This window comes from Oncorhynchus mykiss, chromosome 19 (assembly GCF_057628025.1).
Source record: "Oncorhynchus mykiss isolate SJ-2025 chromosome 19, ASM5762802v1, whole genome shotgun sequence".
NCBI lineage: Eukaryota > Metazoa > Chordata > Actinopteri > Salmoniformes > Salmonidae > Oncorhynchus > Oncorhynchus mykiss.
In genome coordinates, this window is record NC_143040.1 from 61,660,002 (window position 1) to 61,679,757 (window position 19,756).

Genomic DNA, 19,756 nt, shown 5'->3' on the forward strand with positions numbered 1-19,756 from the left:
TAGCAGTCTGGCTATTTAGCAGTCTTATGGATTGACCCAATTATCCATGACTTTGGAGTGCATTTTCACACCCTGTTCTGATGTCATAATACATTCTTAGAAACTGGGTAGTTTGGGTCCTGGATGCTGATTGGCTGAAAGCTGTGTTATATCAGGCAATATACCAGCAGTATGTTGCAAAATTACTTATTTATATTACTTATTTATTGTTCTAATTATGTTGGTAACCAGTTTATAATAGCAATAAGGCACCTCAAGGATTTGTGGTATATGGCCAATATACCAAGGCCAAGGGCTGTATTTAGGCACTCTGTGCTGAGTTATGCATAAGAACAGCCTTTAGCCGTGGTATATTGGCCATATACCACACCACCCCACATCTTATTGCTTAATTATTATCTTTCTACTCTATTTTCCTTCTCGATGATGCCTTCCTATCGATAGTGACATCGTCAGTCATTCTAAATGTCTGTTTCTCGGGGGAAAACCCCTTGTCCCACCATACCATTACACACACACACACACACACACACACACACACACACACACACACACGAGTACTCAATGGAGTTTGAGAACCCAATGGTGCTTTCAGCACACGGCTCATTTGTCAATCCTATAATTGGCTCAGACCCAATGGTATTTAACACTGGTACTGGTACTGGTACTGGCATGGCTGCTTTTGTCTAGTAATGAACTGTCATCGAGGGAGTCTCGCTATTTCTTATCAGTAATGTATCTGGATGAGCTACCCTTGCAACGAGCATACAATAAACCATTTTAGTGACTAGGTAAGAGCACTTGTTGCCGAGTGAAGAGTGAAAATCTCCAAACCCCTAAAATTGGATGATTTTGTGCCTTTAGGGCATTTCAGACTGCAGATTGAGGACATGTTTCATGTAAAATGGGTTTGTTTTCTATGACTGTGTTTTGTATCTCTGTTGTGATTTTCGTATTGTATTGATGTGTATATTTTATAGTTACAGGGCTCACCTGGAAAAGAGGCCTTGGTAAGACATGACTGCCTGTCAAAATAAAGGTTGAATAAATCAAGAGTACAGTGTTAACTCCTTGGGCATCTCATATCTAATTTCAATCCCATGTCCCCTTTTCTCACATCCAGACCTTGGGTCTAGAAGTACTAGTGATTTTCAGCCTTACTTTCCTTTTTCCAGTGCCTTCACTAGCGCCTTCGAGCCAGATAATCACGGACTGATTCAGACCGGAGACACCAATTTAGTGGACTTTCTGGCCAACCAGTGACATCAATCAATAATTTATTACCTACCAGGTAGAAAAGATAACCAGCAGGGCACTCCAGACCTCCATGCTGGGTTTTGATTACCCCTGCCATGTACAGTCCATATACTGTATGGTCCTTGGTCTATCAAACAGTCCATATACTGTATGGTCCTTGGTCTATCAAACAGTCCATATACTGTATGGTCCTTGGTCTATCACGCAGTCCATATACTGTATGGTCCTTGGTCTATCACACAGTCCATATACTGTAGTTACTCTATAAAACATCCACAGAGAACATTATGCTTCAGCCACAATCTTATTACCTTCCCTTCAACTTGTCTTCCTAAGTCTAGCCACGAGACACAGGCCAAGCTAAAAATCAATAAGGTGGTTTTAAGAGCACACCATCACCAACCCCTCCTTTGTCCGCCCTGCCAGATCCCTGCGTATAGTATTCTTAATTCACTCCCGTACTTTATAATCACTTGCCACTGCCAGATCCCTGCGTATAGTATTCTTAATTCACTCCCGTACTTTATAATCACTTGCCACTGCCAGATCCCTGCGTATAGTATTCTTAATTCACTCCCGTACTTTATAATCACTTGCCACTGCCAGATCCCTGCGTATAGTATTCTTAATTCACTCCCGTACTTTATAATCACTTGCCACTGCCAGATCCCTGCGTATAGTATTCTTAATTCACTCCCGTACTTTATAATCACTTGCCACTGCCAGATCCCTGCGTATAGTATTCTTAATTCACTCCCGTACTTTATAATCACTTGCCACTGCCAGATCCCTGCGTATAGTATTCTTAATTCACTCCCGTACTTTATAATCACTTGCCACTGCCAAATCCCTGCGTATAGTATTCTTAATTCACTCCCGTACTTTATAATCACTTGCCACTGCCAGATCCCTGCATATAGTATTCTTAATTCACTCCCGTACTTTATAATCACTTGCCACTGCCAGATCCCTGCGTATAGTATTCTTAATTCACTCCCGTACTTTATAATCACTTGCCACTGCCAGATCCCTGCGTATAGTATTCTTAATTCACTCCCGTACTTTATAATCACTTGCCACTGCCAGATCCCTGCGTATAGTATTCTTAATTCACTCCCGTACTTTATAATCACTTGCCACTGCCAGATCCCTGCGTATAGTATTCTTAATTCACTCCCGTACTTTATAATCACTTGCCACTGCCAGACTTTCTTTAGCTGTTCGAGGGTTGGAGAGAACTGCTATAGATTGTTAATGAAATGCAGGCACTGTCTTGTACTGCACTCAATGGAATAACGTAGAGTGACAACAATGGACAACACACTATACTTTTTCTTTGCAGCACTATTTCCCCTTGACGTCGCAGGTGAATGGTCTGTGCTTCCTGGATAGGTTATGTTCTTTTCTGTGTATATATCCATGTCTCATACAGAAGAGACTATTGATTTGTTGTACACTTTTAGGTTATATGAAAAATGCCAGGGAACGTTTGTGATGCTGCATTGGGGCCTGCATTTCCCATTGGCACACTAAACCCAATAAAGTTATTGAAAAGCTAAAAACACAGGGGAGAGATGTGTCAAGATAAATACTTTCCCCTTTCGTTATCTGGGTTCATTCACATATGATATTCTACAATCACACTCATCCTTTAAGCTACCCAGGAAAGGGCTGAAAATAGCCCATATTAATATATGTATCCTTATAAATAATGTTAATGAAATCAATAACTTACTAACATCAGATAACATTCATATATTAGCCATTTCTGAGACTCACTTAAACAATTCATTTGATGATACAGCAGTAGCAATACAAGGATATAATATCTATAGAAGAGACAGGAATGCTTATGGGGGAGGTGTTGCTGTATCTATTCAGAGCCATATCCCTGTAACGCTTAGAGAAGCTCTTATGTCAAGTGTTATTGAAGTGTTGTGGTTGCAGGTTCACTTGGCACATCTAAAGGCTTTTCTTTTGGGGTGTTGCTATAGGCCACCAAGTGCTAACAGTCAGTATCTAAATAATATGTGTGAAATGCTTGTGATGTGACGTAAACAGAGAGGTCTACTTTCTTGGGGACCTGAATATTTACTGGTTTTCATCAAGCTGTCTGCTCAAGAGGAAGCTTCTCACTGTAACCAGTGCCTGTAATCTGGTTCAGGTTATTAATCAACCTACCAGGGTGTTTACAAACACTACAGGAACAAGATCATCCACATGTATCGATCACATTTTTACTAATACTGTAGAACGTTGTTCTAAAGCTGTATCTGTACCCATTGGATGCAGTGATCACAATATAGTGGCTATATCCAGGAAAGCCAAAGTTACAACAGTTGGGCCTAAAATAGTGTATAAGAGATCATACAAAATATTTTTCTGTGGCTCTTATGTGGATGATGTTAAATATGTTTGTTGGTCTGATGTGATTAATGAGGAGCATCCAGACACCGTGTCACGAGTTACTAGGAGTGGAAGGTAGGAGTCAGGCGCAGAGAGCAGAGGGTTCAATAATAGATTATTTATTTCTCCGGCACAAAAACGGTCACGCCAAACACAGGGCGCAGAAACACTGACCAGCCCAAACACAGGGCGCAGAAACACTGACCAGCCCAAACACAGGGCGCAGAAACACTGACCAGCCCAAACACACAGGGCGCAGAAACACTGACCAGCCCAAACACACAGGGTACAGAAACACTGACCAGCCCAAACACACAGGGCGTAGAAACACTGACCAGCCCAAACACAGGGCGCAGAAACACTGACCAGCCCAAACACACAGGGCGTAGAAACACTGACCAGCCCAAACACACAGGGCGCAGAAACACTGACCAGCCCAAACACACAGGGTACAGAAACACTGACCAGCCCAAACACACAGGGTACAGAAACACTGACCAGCCCAAACACACAGGGTACAGAAACACTGACCAGCCCAAACACACAGGGTACAGAAACACTGACCAGCCCAAACACACAGGGTACAGAAACACTGACCAGCCCAAACACACAGGGTACAGAAACACTGACCAGCCCAAACACAGGGCGCAGAAACACTGACCAGCCCAAACACACAGGGCGCAGAAACACTGACCAGCCCAAACACAGGGCGCAGAAACACTGACCAGCCCAAACACACAGGGCAAAACGATCCGGAGAACAAAAATCCATCCACAACCGACAGCGAACACAAAATAATCCCGCACAACCCTAAACTGGCCTAACAGGCTTACATAGACCAGAAATCAAGAAACACAAAAGAAACAGGTGCAACTAATAAGACTAAACCAACAGACAAGGAAAAGGGCGCCACCCGAACAGGCAGGGGAGCCACCCTCGGCGGGAGTCGTGACACACTGCACTTGATTCATTTATGAAATTGCTTCTTCCAATTATTGATAAACATGCACCTGTTAAGAAACTGACTGTTAGAACTGTTGAGGCTCCATGGATGATGAGGAATTGAAAAACTGTACGTTTGAAAGAGACGGGGCAAAAGGAGTGGCTAATTAGTCCGGCTGTACATCTGACTGGCTTACTTACTGCAAATTGAGAAATTATGTAACTAAACTCAGCAAAAAGAAGAATAAACTGTATTATGAAGCCAAGATCAATGATGAAAAAAACTTTTGAGTGCTTTAAATGAAATTATGGGCAGAAAGTCAAATTCAACTCCATCTTTCATCGAATCAGATGGCTTATTCATCACAAAACCATTTGATGTTGCCAATTATTTTAAGGATTATTTCATTGGCAAAGTGGGCAAAAACTTAGGCAGGAAATGCCAACAACGAACAGTGCAAAACAAATAATGAAAGCAAAACATTGCAATTTTGAATTTTGTAAAGTTAGTGTGGGAGAGATGGGAAAATTATTGTTATCGATCAATAATGACAAACCTCCTGGCATTGACAACTGTCATTGACTGGTAGTTGACTCTATAGCCACTCCTTTCTGTCATATTTTTAATCTGAGCCTAGAGGAAAGTCTTTGTCCTCAGGCATGGAGGGAAGGCAAAGTCATTTTGCTACCCAAGAGCGGTAAAGCAGCCTCTACTGGTTCTAACAGCAGATCTATAAGCTTGCTGTCAGCTCTTAGCAAACTATTGGAAAAAATTGTGTTTGACCAAATACAATGCTTTTCTCTGTATACAAATGAACAACAGACTTTCAGCGTGCTTACAGAGAAGGGCACTAAACATGTACTGCACTGACACAAATGACTGATGATTGGTTGAAAGAAATTGATAATAAGAAGATTGTGGGAGCTGTACTGTTAGATTTCAGTGCAGCCTTTGATATTATTGACCATAACCTGTTGTTGAAAAAACGCATGTGTTATGGCTTTTCAACCTCTGCCATATTGTGGATTCAGAGCGATCTATCGAATAGAACTCAGAGGGTTTTCTTTAATGGAAGCTTCTCTAATGTCAAACATGTAAAGTGTGGTGTACCGCAGGGCAGCTCTCTAGGCCCTCTACTTTTTTATATTTTAACCAATGACCTGCCACTGGCATTAAACAAAGCATGTGTGTCCATGTATGCTGATGATTCAACCATATACACATAAGCAACCACAGCTAATGAAGTCATTGAAATCCTTAACAAAGAGTTGCAGTCTGTTTTGGAATGGGTGGCCAGTAATAAACTGGTTCTGAACATCTCTAAAACGAAGAGCATTGCATTTGGTACAAATCATTCCTTAAATTCTAGATAATGAATGGTGTGGCTGTTGAACAAGTTGAGGAGACTAAATTACTTGGCGTTGTTTTAGGTTGTAAACTGTCATGGTCAAAACATATAGATTTAGTGGTTGTGAAGATGGGGAGAGGTCTGTCTGTAATAAAGAGACGCTCTGCTTTTTTGACACCACACTCCAAAAAGTAAGTTCTGAAGGCTCTAGTTTTGTCTAATCTTGATTATTGTCCATCCGTGTGGCCCAGTGCTACAAGGAAAGACCTAGTTAAGCTGCAACTGGCCCAGAACAGAGCGGAACATTTTGCTCTTAATTGTAATCAGAGGGCTGATAAATACTATGCCTGACAGTCTCTCTTGGCTAAGAGTTGAGGAAAGACTGACTCTTGTTTTTATAAGAAACAATGTGTTGGAAATCTCAAATAGTTTGCATAGTCAATTTACACACAGCTCTGACACACACACTTATCCCACCAGACATGCCACCAGGGGTCTTTTCACAGTCTCCAAATACAGAACAAATTCAAGAAAGTGTACAGTATTATATAGAGCCCTAATTGCATGGAACTTCCGTCCATCTCATATTGCTCAAATAAACAGCAAACCTGGTTTCAAAAAATAGATAAAGGAACCCTAGCGACACAAAGCCTCTCCCCTATTTGACCTAGATAGTTTGTGTGTATGCATTGATATTTAGGCTACGTGTGCCTTTTTAAAATGTAGTTCTGTCTTTGAACTGTTCTTGTCTAATGATGTTCTGTATTATGTAATTCTGTATTATGTCATGTTTTGTGTGGACCTCAGGAAGAGTAGCTGCTGCTTTTGCAACAGCTAATTGGGACCCTAATAAAATGATGATAAACTAGTTTAAATGAGTTTAGGTATGCTGCTCTCAGGAAATGAGTGATAAAAGTGAATCATTGTTACCCCATCATTACGGTAAATTAATTACAACTTTCAGTATGATTCAAATGTTAATGCCAGGGCCTCCCGGCGCAGTGGCGCAGTGGTCTAAGGCACTGCATCACAGTGCTAGTTGTGCCATCTGGGTTCGAGCCCAGGATCTGTCGCAGCCAGCCGCGACCGGGAGGCCCAGGGGGTGGCGCAGTGGTCTAAGGCACTGCATCGCAGTGCTAGTTGTGCCATCTGGGTTCGAGCCCAGGATCTGTCGCAGCCAGCCGCGACCGGGAGGCCCAGGGGGTGGCGCAGTGGTCTAAGGCACTGCATCGCAGTGCTAGTTGTGCCATCTGGGTTTGAGCCCAGGATCTGTTGCAGCCAGCCGCGACCGGGAGGCCCAGGGGGTGGCGCAGTGGTCTAAGGCCCTGCATCGCAGTGCTAGTTGTGCCATCTGGGTTCGAGCCCAGGATCTGTCGCAGCTAGCCGCGACCGGGAGGCCCAGGGGGTGGCGCACAATTGGCCCAGCGTTGTCTGGGTTAGGGAGGGTTTGGCCAGCAGGGATATCCTTGTCTCATTGTGCACTAGTGAACCCTGTGGTGCTCCCTGCAAGAAAGACTAATTCAGACTTCAATTAAGGCGATGACGAGTCTGTTTAATGAGGTACAAACAGCTGTTGTTTTTCTTTCGTCGCTGTTGTCAATACGGGGGGGGGGGGGGGTGTTAAACGATACCACACCCAGACAAACAAAGGCATTAGTGTTTTTCACTTATCTTGTCGGGCGGTCCTGTATGTCTGTCTCTCTCTCTCTCTCACTCCCTTTCTCCTTTCTCTCCCCTTCTCTCTCTCCCTTTATCTCTCTCTCTGTCTTTCCCTCCCCCCTCCTCTATTTCAGTCTGGTTGTTCACAGTAAATTATGACTGAACAGAAGACAGTGAATTGACCTCTGATTTCTCTCCCCTATCCTGTCCCAGGCTGTCCCTATTGTCTCCATAGTTAGAATACTGAGGACCATGAAGACCCCTCTCTGGTCCCTGCTGCTGCTGTGTCTGTGTGTCCCGGGACACTGTGGTGAATGCCATGGGGACTGCCTGGCCTGTGGCCGCATCCTGCCGCAGGAGATCAACTTCAACACACTGGTGAGGGTCCATATTAAAGCCCTACTATCACTCCATCCCATTGTCTCTATCCTTCTGTCTGTCCCTGCCTACCCCTGCCTCAGCCACATCCTGCCCTACCGAGGTCAACTTCAAGACTCCTGTTAACTCTCTCTCTCTCTCTCTCTCTGCCTCTGTCTCTGCCCCAGCCAAACAGCCAGTTCTGGCCTATGCACCCCCTATCCCATAGTTTTTATCCCTCAATGTATTTATTCTCCACAATCAGTTCCTGCCCACAGATATCAATGGCAGAACAATAAGAGACTTTGACTCTATTGTGTCAACAGGGCCCTGACTGAATCACACAGTCCTTAAAAGGTTGATTATCTTTGGGGCAATAGAGCCATTTCACTTAGGAGATATTGTTTTGGCAGAGGGTGCACGTCGCCGCCGAAGAGAGAGGGAGCAGAACCCCCCATACAGAAACAGGCATACATGCACAGACGCATCTACCATAGTCCTTACTCCACGCACCCCTCCACCTCTCCCACCCCCGTCCTTCTCCCCAACTACCCTTACTTCCACAAACTACCCTTCCTTCCACAAACTGCCCCCACCCCCTTTCTATCTCCCTACTTCGTCTCCTATACTGTCGATGATCTCTGACTCATAGTATTATGCCCTCCCAGCCTCCCGGCATCTGGCTTTTAATTTGCGTTGGCTAATTGATTCCTGAGGATAGACGTGAATGTTCTGCCCTCTCTCCAGTTTCTTCATCTCACTGCTTGTGGTTGAGAACACCATCGACCCCCCTCTCTTCCTCTAGTGGCTTCAGTGTATTTTCCTATGTGCTGTGGGGTAAATATGTTCCCTCACTATGATCCAGTAAGTCAACTCTCCTGTTAAAGTCAAGAATTTCTGATTTTGTCCTTGAAGTAAAACAATAGCTTTCTTTGATAAGAAAAACTATTAATGTAATATCAAAACAATGAATATGATATCCAATTCTATAATTCCAGGATCCATCAATCCCTCTCTGTTTCCAATCATACCGGGCAGGGTATATTTGTCTCTTTCTCTCTAGAGAAGTCGTCTCTCTGCAGGGTATATTTGTCTCTTTCTCTCTAGAGAAGTCGTCTCTCTGCAGGGTATATTTGTCTCTTTCTCTCTAGAGAAGTCGTCTCTCTACAGGGTATATTTGTCTCTTTCTCTCTAGAGAAGTCGTCTCTCTACAGGGTATATTTGTCTCTTTCTCTCTAGAGAAGTCGTCTCTCTACAGGGTATATTTGTCTCTTTCTCTCTAGAGAAGTCGTCTCTCTACAGGGTATATTTGTCTCTTTCTCTCTAGAGAAGTCGTCTCTCTACAGGGTATATTTGTCCCTTTCTTTCTAGAGAAGTCGTCTCTCTACAGGGTATATTTGTCTCTTTCTCTCTAGAGAAGTCGTCTCTCTGCAGGGTATATTTGTCTCTTTCTCTCTAGAGAAGTCGTCTCTCTGCAGGGTATATTTGTCTCTTTCTCTCTAGAGAAGTCGTCTCTCTACAGGGTATATTTGTCTCTTTCTCTCTAGAGAAGTCGTCTCTCTGCATGGTATATTTGTCTCTTTCTCTCTAGAGAAGTCGTCTCTCAGCAGGGTATATTTGTCTCTTTCTCTCTAGAGAAGTCGTCTCTCTGCAGGGTATATTTGTCACTTTCTCTCTAGAGAAGTCGTCTCTCTACAGGGTATATTTGTCTCTTTCTCTCTAGAGAAGTCGTCTCTCTGCAGGGTATATTTGTCTCTTTCTCTCTAGAGAAGTCGTCTCTCTACAGGGTATATTTGTCTCTTTCTCTCTAGAGAAGTCGTCTCTCTACAGGGTATATTTGTCTCTTTCTCTCTAGAGAAGTCGTCTCTCTGCAGGGTATATTTGTCTCTTTCTCTCTAGAGAAGTCGTCTCTCTGCAGGGTATATTTGTCTCTTTCTTTCTAGAGAAGTCGTCTCTCTGCAGGGTATATTTGTCCCTTTGTTTCTAGAGAAGTCGTCTCTCTACAGGGTATATTTGTCTCTTTCTCTCTAGAGAAGTCGTCTCTCTGCAGGGTATATTTGTCTCTTTCTCTCTAGAGAAGTCGTCTCTCTACAGGGTATATTTGTCTCTTTCTCTCTAGAGAAGTCGTCTCTCTACAGGGTATATTTGTCTCTTTCTCTCTAGAGAAGTCGTCTCTCTGCAGGGTATATTTGTCTCTTTCTCTCTAGAGAAGTCGTCTCTCTACAGGGTATATTTGTCTCTTTCTCTCTAGAGAAGTCGTCTCTCTGCAGGGTATATTTGTCTCTTTCTCTCTAGAGAAGTCGTCTCTCTGCAGGGTATATTTGTCTCTTTCTCTCTAGAGAAGTCGTCTCTCTACAGGGTATATTTGTCTCTTTCTCTCTAGAGAAGTCGTCTCTCTGCAGGGTATATTTGTCTCTTTCTTTCTAGAGAAGTCGTCTCTCTGCAGGGTATATTTGTCTCTTTCTCTCTAGAGAAGTCGTCTCTCTGCAGGGTATATTTGTCTCTTTCTCTCTAGAGAAGTCGTCTCTCTGCAGGGTATATTTGTCTCTTTCTCTCTAGAGAAGTCGTCTCTCTACAGGGTATATTTGTCTCTTTCTTTCTAGAGAAGTCGTCTCTCTGCAAGGTATATTTGTCTCTTTCTCTCTAGAGAAGTCATCTCTCTGCAGGGTATATTTGTCTCTTTCTCTCTGGAGAAGTCGTCTCTCTGCAGGGTATATTTGTCTCTTTCTCTCTAGAGAAGTCGTCTCTCTGCAGGGTATATTTGTCTCTTTCTCTCTAGAGAAGTCGTCTCTCTGCATGGTATATTTGTCTCTTTCTCTTTAGAGAAGTCGTCTCTCTGCAGGGTATATTTGTCCCTTTCTTTCTAGAGAAGTCGTCTCTCTACAGGGTATATTTGTCTCTTTCTCTCTAGAGAAGTCGTCTCTCTGCAGGGTATATTTGTCTCTTTCTCTCTAGAGAAGTCGTCTCTCTACAGGGTATATTTGTCCCTTTCTTTCTAGAGAAGTCGTCTCTCTACAGGGTATATTTGTCTCTTTCTCTCTAGAGAAGTCGTCTCTCTGCAGGGTATATTTGTCTCTTTCTCTCTAGAGAAGTCGTCTCTCTGCAGGGTATATTTGTCTCTTTCTTTCTAGAGAAGTCGTCTCTCTACAGGGTATATTTGTCTCTTTCTCTCTAGAGAAGTCGTCTCTCTACAGGGTATATTTGTCTCTTTCTCTCTAGAGAAGTCGTCTCTCTGCAGGGTATATTTGTCTCTTTCTCTCTAGAGAAGTCGTCTCTCTGCAGGGTATATTTGTCTCTTTCTCTCTAGAGAAGTCGTCTCTCTACAGGGTATATTTGTCTCTTTCTCTCTAGAGAAGTCGTCTCTCTGCAGGGTATATTTGTCTCTTTCTCTCTAGAGAAGTCGTCTCTCTGCAGGGTATATTTGTCTCTTTCTTTCTAGAGAAGTCGTCTCTCTACAGGGTATATTTGTCTCTTTCTCTCTAGAGAAGTCGTCTCTCTGCAGGGTATATTTGTCTCTTTCTCTCTAGAGAAGTCGTCTCTCTGCAGGGTATATTTGTCTCTTTCTTTCTAGAGAAGTCGTCTCTCTGCAGGGTATATTTGTCTCTTTCTCTCTAGAGAAGTCGTCTCTCTACAGGGTATATTTGTCTCTTTCTCTCTAGAGAAGTCGTCTCTCTGCAGGGTATATTTGTCTCTTTCTCTCTAGAGAAGTCGTCTCTCTGCAGGGTATATTTGTCTCTTTCTTTCTAGAGAAGTCGTCTCTCTACAGGGTATATTTGTCTCTTTCTCTCTAGAGAAGTCGTCTCTCTACAGGGTATATTTGTCTCTTTCTCTCTAGAGAAGTCGTCTCTCTGCAGGGTATATTTGTCTCTTTCTCTCTAGAGAAGTCGTCTCTCTACAGGGTATATTTGTCTCTTTCTCTCTAGAGAAGTCGTCTCTCTGCAGGGTATATTTGTCTCTTTCTCTCTAGAGAAGTCGTCTCTCTACAGGGTATATTTGTCTCTTTCTCTCTAGAGAAGTCGTCTCTCTGCAGGGTATATTTGTCTCTTTCTCTCTAGAGAAGTCGTCTCTCTGCAGGGTAAAGGGAAAGGGAGATACCTAGTCAGTTGTACAACTGAATGCATTCAACTGAAATGTGTCTTCTGCATTTAACCCAACCCCTCTGAATCAGAGAGGTGCGGGGGACGGCCATAAGCGACATTTGGTATACTGTACGCCTCCTGAACTGAAGGAATTCTGAGATGAGGATAATCTGTGTGTGTGTGTGTGAGAGTGTTGATATCAGGTTCAGCTCCGACTTGGGGCATCTCCACTGAGAGACTCCAAGACGAGACTGTGATGCATTTGGAGACGGATTGTAGATATACAAATCACATAGTAATGTCTTGCTCTGTTGGGACTGTGAGCCATATAGAAATCTCTATCTGTGCTGCTCTCTAAGGAATAACTACACTGAGAATACCAAACACTAGTAACACCTTCCTAATATTGAGTTGGAACCCCTTTTGTCCATGGACACTAAAATGTGTTGAAAGCATTCCACATGGATGCTGGCCCATGTTGACTCCAACGCTTCCCACAGTTGTGCCAAGTTGGCTGGATGTCCTTGGGGTGGTGGACCATTCTTGATACACACGGGAAACTGTTGAGTGTGAAAAACACAGCAGCATTGCAGTTCTTGACACAAACCGGTGCACCTGGCACCTACTACCATTCCCCGTTTAAAGGCACTTAAATATTTTTGCCCATTTACCCTCTAAATGGCACACAGACACAATCCATGCTTCAATTGTCTCAAGGCTTAAAAATCCTGCTTTAAACTGTCTCCTTCCCCTTCAAGGGATCATAGCTTTCACCTGGATTGACCTGGTCATTCTATGTCATGGAATGAACAGGTGTTCCTGATGTTTTATACACACACTAAGAGTACATTCACACAAAGACCATACAGACAGCATGGACGCCATGCTAATTCAGGGTGAAGCATTCTGTAAGACAAAAAAGGAGGACTCTATGTTCTGTCGAGAGAAGTACAGTATGGTCTCTTCATGCGTCATATGGCTATCATCATCATGCTTCACATTGGGACTCCCAGTGTTTGATGGTGTATCATTGTGTATCATCGTCTATCTCAATTCAATTCATAAAGCCGTTTTAACGTCAGCATTTGACCATGGAAGGTCTAGCACTGTACAACACCTGGACAAAGTGTCTCCTAAGTAAGCATTTTAATGTTAGCCTACACCTTTTTACAAAGCATGTGACAAATATAATGGAATTTGATTTGATTTTGATGTGACTGGGGAATGAATAAATAACTAACAAGTCATAATGTTGGTTCACCCTCTCTCTCTCCCTCTCTCTCTCTCTCCCTTCCTCTCCCTCTCCCTCTCTCTCTCCCCTCTCTCTCTCCCTCCCTCTCCCTCTCTCCTTCTCCCCCTCTCTGCTCTCTCTCCTCACTCTCCCTCTTCCCTTCTTTCTCTCTCTCTCAAGTTTTAAAGTTTATTCCCCACTTACACAGGATACAAAAGGTATGAAACAGTTCTTACCATGAGAGCTCTTTCCCAACAATGCAGTGAGAATAATAATATATATAATAAAAATGAATAAAACATTAAAATAATAATTTAAAAACACACTAGAAGTACAATACAGGTTGAAGACACACGAGTCTGTGAGTATATACAGACCAGTTCCAGTACCTTCTTCAATGTGCAGGGGTACTGGAGTGGTTTAGGTAGGTTTTACATAAAATTGTTTGTATTTATTAGGATCCCCATAAGTATCAGCTACTCTTCCTGGGGTCCACATGAAACATAACATAACACATAGTACAGAACATTATTGGTCAAGGACTGAAATACATACATTTAAAATGTCACACAGTCTACACATCAGTACATGCACACAATATCTCTGTCTAATGCATAGTAGAGTGCAAATTACAATATGATATATATATAATGGCTGTCTCTTCACAGTCCCCTTTGTGCAGTAAGGTGTTATTTGATCTGGGTTTTTTTTAACTGGTTTTATTGCTAGCTTGAGTTACCTGGGGTGGAAAAGACCTCCATGTAGTCATGGCTCTATTTAATACTGTGTGTTTCCCAGCCTCTGTTCTGGAACTGGGGATTGTGAAGGGACCTCTAGTTGCACGTCTTGTGTTGTAGCGATGAGTGTCTGAACTGTGAAGAGGCCTCTAGTTGCATGTCTTGTGTTGTACCGATGAGTGTCTGAACTGTCTGCCAACTGCTTGAACAGACCGTTCGGTACCTTCAACACATCAACACCTTGCACAAAGATCAATAGTCACGCAGTCAATCTCTCCTAAACTTTGAGCCAGGAGAGACTGGCATGCCTGTTACTGACACTTGTCCTCTGTGTACATCTAAGCGCGATACGTGCCACTTTTTTCTGGAACAACTGCAATTTACCTACAGTACCAGTCAAAAGTTTGGACACACCTACTCATTCAAGGGTTTTTCTTAATTTGTACTATTTTCCACATTGTATAATAATAGTGAAGACATCAAAACAATGAAATAACACATATGGAATCATGTAGCAACCAAAAAAGTGTTAAACAAATCAAAATACTCTACCATTCAAAAGTTTGGGGTCACATAGAAATGTCCTTGTTGTTGAAAGAAAATGTAAAAAACGGTCCTTTAAAATAACATGAAATTGATCAGAAATAAAGTGTAGACATTGTTAATGTTGTAAATGACTATTGTAGCTGGAAATGGCAGATTTTTTATGGGAATATCTACATAGGTGTACAGAGGCCCATTATCAGCAACCATCACTCCTGTGTTCCAATGGCACGTTGTGTTAGCTAATACAAGTTTATCATTTTAAAAGGCTAATTGATCATTAGAAAACCCTTTTTCAATCATGTTAGCACAGCTGAAAACTGTTCTGATTAAAGAAGCAAATAAACTGGCCTTCTTTAGACTGGTATGTCTACACTGCATTTCTGATCAATTTGATGTTATTTTAGTGGGCAATTTAAAAACATATATTTCAACAACAAGAACATTTCTAATTGACCCCAAACTTTTGAATGGTAGTGTATATTTTATATTTTATATTCTTCAAAGTAGCCACCCTTTGCCTTGATGACAGCTATGCACACTCTTGGCATTCTCTCAAACAGCTTCACTTGGAATGCTTTTCCAACAGTATTGAAGGAGTTCCCACATATGCTGAGCACTTGTTGCTGCTTTTCCTTCACTCTGCGGTCCAACTCATCCCAAACTATCTCAATTGGGTTGAGGTCAGGTGATTGTGGAGGCCAGGTCATCTGATGCAGCACTCCATCAATCTCCTTCTTGATCAAATAGCCCTTACACAGCCTGGAGGTGTGTTTGGGTCATTGTCCTGTTTTTCAAACAAATGATAGTCCCGCTAAGTGCAAACCAGATGGGATGGAGTATTGCTGCAGCATCCCGTGGTAGCCATACTGGTTATGTGTGCCTCAATAAATCACTGACAGTGTCACCATTAAAGCACCCCACATCATCACACCTCCTCCTCCATGCTTCACGGTGGGAACCACACATGTGGAGACCTCACAAAGACACGGCGGTTGGAACCAAAAATCTCACATTTGGACTCTGGGTCTTCCTTTCATGAGAGGAACGCCACAGGAAAGGGGGCTAACTTCGGTAAACCACTCCTACCTTGTCACAACACAACTGATTGGCTCAAACGCATTAAGAAGGAAAGAAATTCCACAAATTAACTTTTAACAAGGCACATCTAATTGAAATGCATTCCATTCCTCATGAAGCTGGTTGAAAGAATGCCAAGATTGTGCAAAGCTGTCATCAAGGCAAACGATGGCTACTTTGAAGAATCTCAAATATAACATTTATTTTGATTTGTTAAACACTTTTTTGGTTACTACATGATTCCATATGTGTTATTTCCTAGTTTTGATGTCTTCACTACTCTACAATGTAGAAAACAGTCAAAATAAATAAAAACCCTTGAGTAGGTGTGTCTAAACGTTTGGCTGGTACTGTATGTTTTCCAGTCTGCTGTGTTGTCAGACTTATTTGCTCTTTGCCTCAACCCTCTCAGCCATAAAATGTTCCATCATCTGTCCTTGGGGATTTAGCAGTTCCAACAGTCAGTTTCCTGATGGGTGCATGTCTTTAAGTAACTGGAAGAAGTAGTTTCATAAATGCTTCAAGCACAGCATTGGGATGTTCCTCATTACACACATCAGACCAACAAATCTTTTTTTTAAATTTTTACTTCAACATATAAATCATTGCAAAACCTATAGTATGATCATTTATACACAATTGTAGGTCCAGTCTTTGGAATGTTGTTTTTTCTAGACATGGCTATTATATTATGATCACTACATCTGGGTGTGGATACGGCTTTAGATCAGATTTCTGCAACATTAGTATAGATATGATCATTACACGTGGATGATTTAGTTCCTGTTCTGTTTGTAAATACCCTGATAGGTTGACTGATGACTTGATCCAGATTGCAGGCACTGGTTACAGCTTGGAGCTTGTTTTGATTGGGCAGCTTGACGACAACCAGTCAATATTTAAGTCACCCAGAAAATATACCTCTCTGTTGATATTGCATACATTATCCAACATTTCACACATATAGTCCAAATACAGACTTTTAGCACTTGGTGGTCTATAGCAACTTCCTACAAGAAAAGGCTTTATGTGAGGCAGAGGAACATGTAGCCATTTTACTTCCACATCATCTGACATTCAATTCTATGCCCATATGATTATTGCAGACAATATCCTCGGAGCTAACAGTTAAAGGAACATATATTTGGTTACTTACATTTACTGTGCTTTGACTCATGCCAACCTGACTCGTGCAGGGGGAGGTGTGCTTTGACTCATGCCAGTCTGCCTCGTGCAGGGGGAGGTGTGCTTTGACTCATGCCAGTCTGCCTCGTGCAGGGGGAGGTGTGCTTTGACTCATGCCAGTCTGCCTCGTGCAGGGGGAGGTGTGCTTTGACTCATGCCAGCCTGACTCGTGCAGGGGGAGGTGTGCTTTGACTCATGCCAGTCTGACTTGTGCAGGGGGAGGTGTGCTTTGACTCATGCCAGCCTGACTCGTGCAGGGGGAGGTGTGCTTTGACTCATGCCAGCCTGACTCGTGCAGGGGGAGGTGTGCTTTGACTCATGCTAGCCTGCCTCGTGCAGGGGGAGGTGTGCTTTGATTCATGCCAGCCTGCCTCGGGCAGGAGGAGGTGTGCTTTGACTCATGCCAGCCTGACTCGTGCAGGAGGAGGTGTGCTTTGATTTATGCCAGCCTGCCTCGTGCAGGGGGAGGTGGGCTTTGATTCATGCCAGCCTGCCTCGTGCAGGGGGAGGTGGGCTTTGATTCATGCCAGCCTGCCTCACCGTACATGTACCAGTAGCAGCGGATGGCGTCGGAATCCTCTGGAGATGGAGGAGGGCCCAAGACCTTGTTTCCTTTGGTCAGAGACCGGCTGATTGCCAAGGTGCCCCTGATGGCTGCTGGCTGTTGGTGTACTCCCAGAATCAGAGTTGACTCCCAGAGCTGGTATGTCTGCCTCCAGTGGGGCAAAGCTGTTTAATAGCTGAAACTGATCTTCTAGGATATATGGATGCCGGCTAGACTGACTTCCACCCTACCTCCTTCGCCTTGCCAGTGTCCAGTCTCCCACTGGCCGCGGTGTTGAGCTTACCATCTGCCCATTGGATTGGATCAGGTCAGTACCGCCCAACTCATCGACCCCTTGGCTGTAGAAGGCATTCAGAACTGACATTCTGTGTAACTGGGTTGCATCCAAGTACTTAGAAAGCACATCTTGTTTTTCCCGCAGCTGAGCTAGCAGCCGGAGAATCTCCTCCCTAAGCTGCTTGATGATGATACATTTGAAACAGACAAATATTTTATGTTCATTTATCAGTTCCACCTTATTTTCCTCCTCTTGTGTAGATATCCTCTCGCACCTAGCACATGTGAGACCAGACGTAGACACAAATACCACTGGTGTTTTGAATCTAGCACCGTTATCTTGCTCTGTTAGCGTGATGGCTAAACGCTAACTATTGTTAATTTTTTGGGTTGGAATCCGGGACACAATCTTGCGGTCCCAGACAAAAAAGCTAACCGCGTCTCGGAATCATTAGCTATCAGAACTTCCAATGGTTAAAGATGTTGTTGTTGTTGACATGATTTTAAAACGATTTAATGAAAAAGATTTCATAAAAACAACAGACCGAGTGTAGACAGTACACTGATCTGTTCCGCGCTCTAATGACCTCTGTTGAGATAAGAGAAAAAAGTGACTGGTGGTAGGATTAACACTCACGGCCAGTTTATTAGGTACACCTGTCTAGCACTGGGTTGGCCCTTTGCCTCAGAATTCTTTGGGGCATTCTACAAGGTGTCAGAAACGTTCCACAGGTGTCACGCCCTGACCTTAGAGAGCCTTTTTATGTCTCTATTTGGTTTGGTCAGGGTGTGATTTGGTTGATCATTCTATGTTTTTTTTCTATGTTTCTTTATTTCTATGTTTTGGTCGGGTATGGTTCTCAATCAGGGACAGCTGTCTATCGTTGTCTCTGACTGGGAATCATACTTAGGTAGCCCTTTTTCCCTCCTTTCAGTGTGGGTAGTTAACTTTGTTTGTGGCACTTAGCCCTGTAAGCATCACGGTTGTTTCGGTCATTTGTTGGCGACATTTCTAAATAAAATGAAATGTACACTGACCACACTGCACCTTGGTCTCATTCCGATGGCGGCCGTGACAGCAGGGGGGTTAGTCCGTGTTGCTGCAGATTGGAAGGCGGTACATTCATGCTGCGAACAGCCCGTTCCATCTCATCCCAAAGATGCTCTATTGGGTTGAGGTCTGGGGAGTAAACTGAACTTGCTGTTATTTTCCAGGCAATGCTTTGCCACTGCTCTATTATCCAGTGTTGGTGATCACATGCCCACTAGATTAGCTTCTTCTTGTTTTTAACTGATAGGAGTGGAACCCAGGGTGGTCGTCTACTACAATAGCCCATCCCTGACAAGGATTTGAGGAGTTGTGCGTTTCCGAGATGTCGTTCTGCACACCACTGTTGTACTGCACCGTTATTTGTCTGTTTGTGGCCCGCCTGTTAGCTTGCACGGTTCTTGCCATTCTCCTTCTCATCAACGAGCTGTTTTCTCCCACAGGACAGCCGCTGACTGGATGTTTTTTGTTTGTCGCGTCATTCTCTGTAAACCCTAGACACTGTCGTGTATGAAAAGCCCAGGAGGCCGTTTCTGAGATGCTGGATCCGGAGTGCCTAGCATCAATGATCATACCAAGCTCAGTCACTTAGGTCACTGGTTTTGCCCATTCTAATGTTCAATCAAACAGTAACTGAATGCCTCTATACCTGTCTGCCTGCTTTATATAACAAGCCATGGCCACGTGACTCACTGTCTGTAGGAGCGATCCATTTTCGTGAACGGGGTGGTGTACCTAAAAAACTGTCCGGTGAGTGTACACGTAAACAGGGCTAAAAAGTGACTGGTAGCAGGCATAAATAAATACTTATGGTAATATACTAATAGTATGTAAACAGGAGTAATAGTGACCAGTAGCAGGATAAAAAGATAGATACTAATGGAAATGGCAATCAATGAACAGTAGCATAACGATAGTAATAAATCAAACCAATAATCATTATAGCAGCAGCGTAGGTGTGAGGGGTGTCTGCGTGTGGGTATAAGTGTGTGGTGCGAGGAATGAGTGTGTGAGTGAGGTTTTTGCGTGTGAGTGAGTGACA

The 19,756-nt window shown here is 43.2% G+C and overlaps 1 protein-coding gene across 1 annotated transcript in view; it reads left to right on the forward strand.

The window, feature by feature from the left end:
• The window catches only part of LOC110498105 (prepronociceptin), a 38,007-nt gene that overhangs the window by 15,827 nt on the left and 2,424 nt on the right, over positions 1-19,756 (forward strand). Inside the window, exon 2 of the mRNA XM_036955070.2 lies at positions 7,827-7,991. Within this exon, the coding sequence (XP_036810965.1) occupies positions 7,866-7,991 (126 nt within the window). The 5' untranslated portion in view covers positions 7,827-7,865. The remainder of the gene's footprint in view (positions 1-7,826; positions 7,992-19,756) is intronic.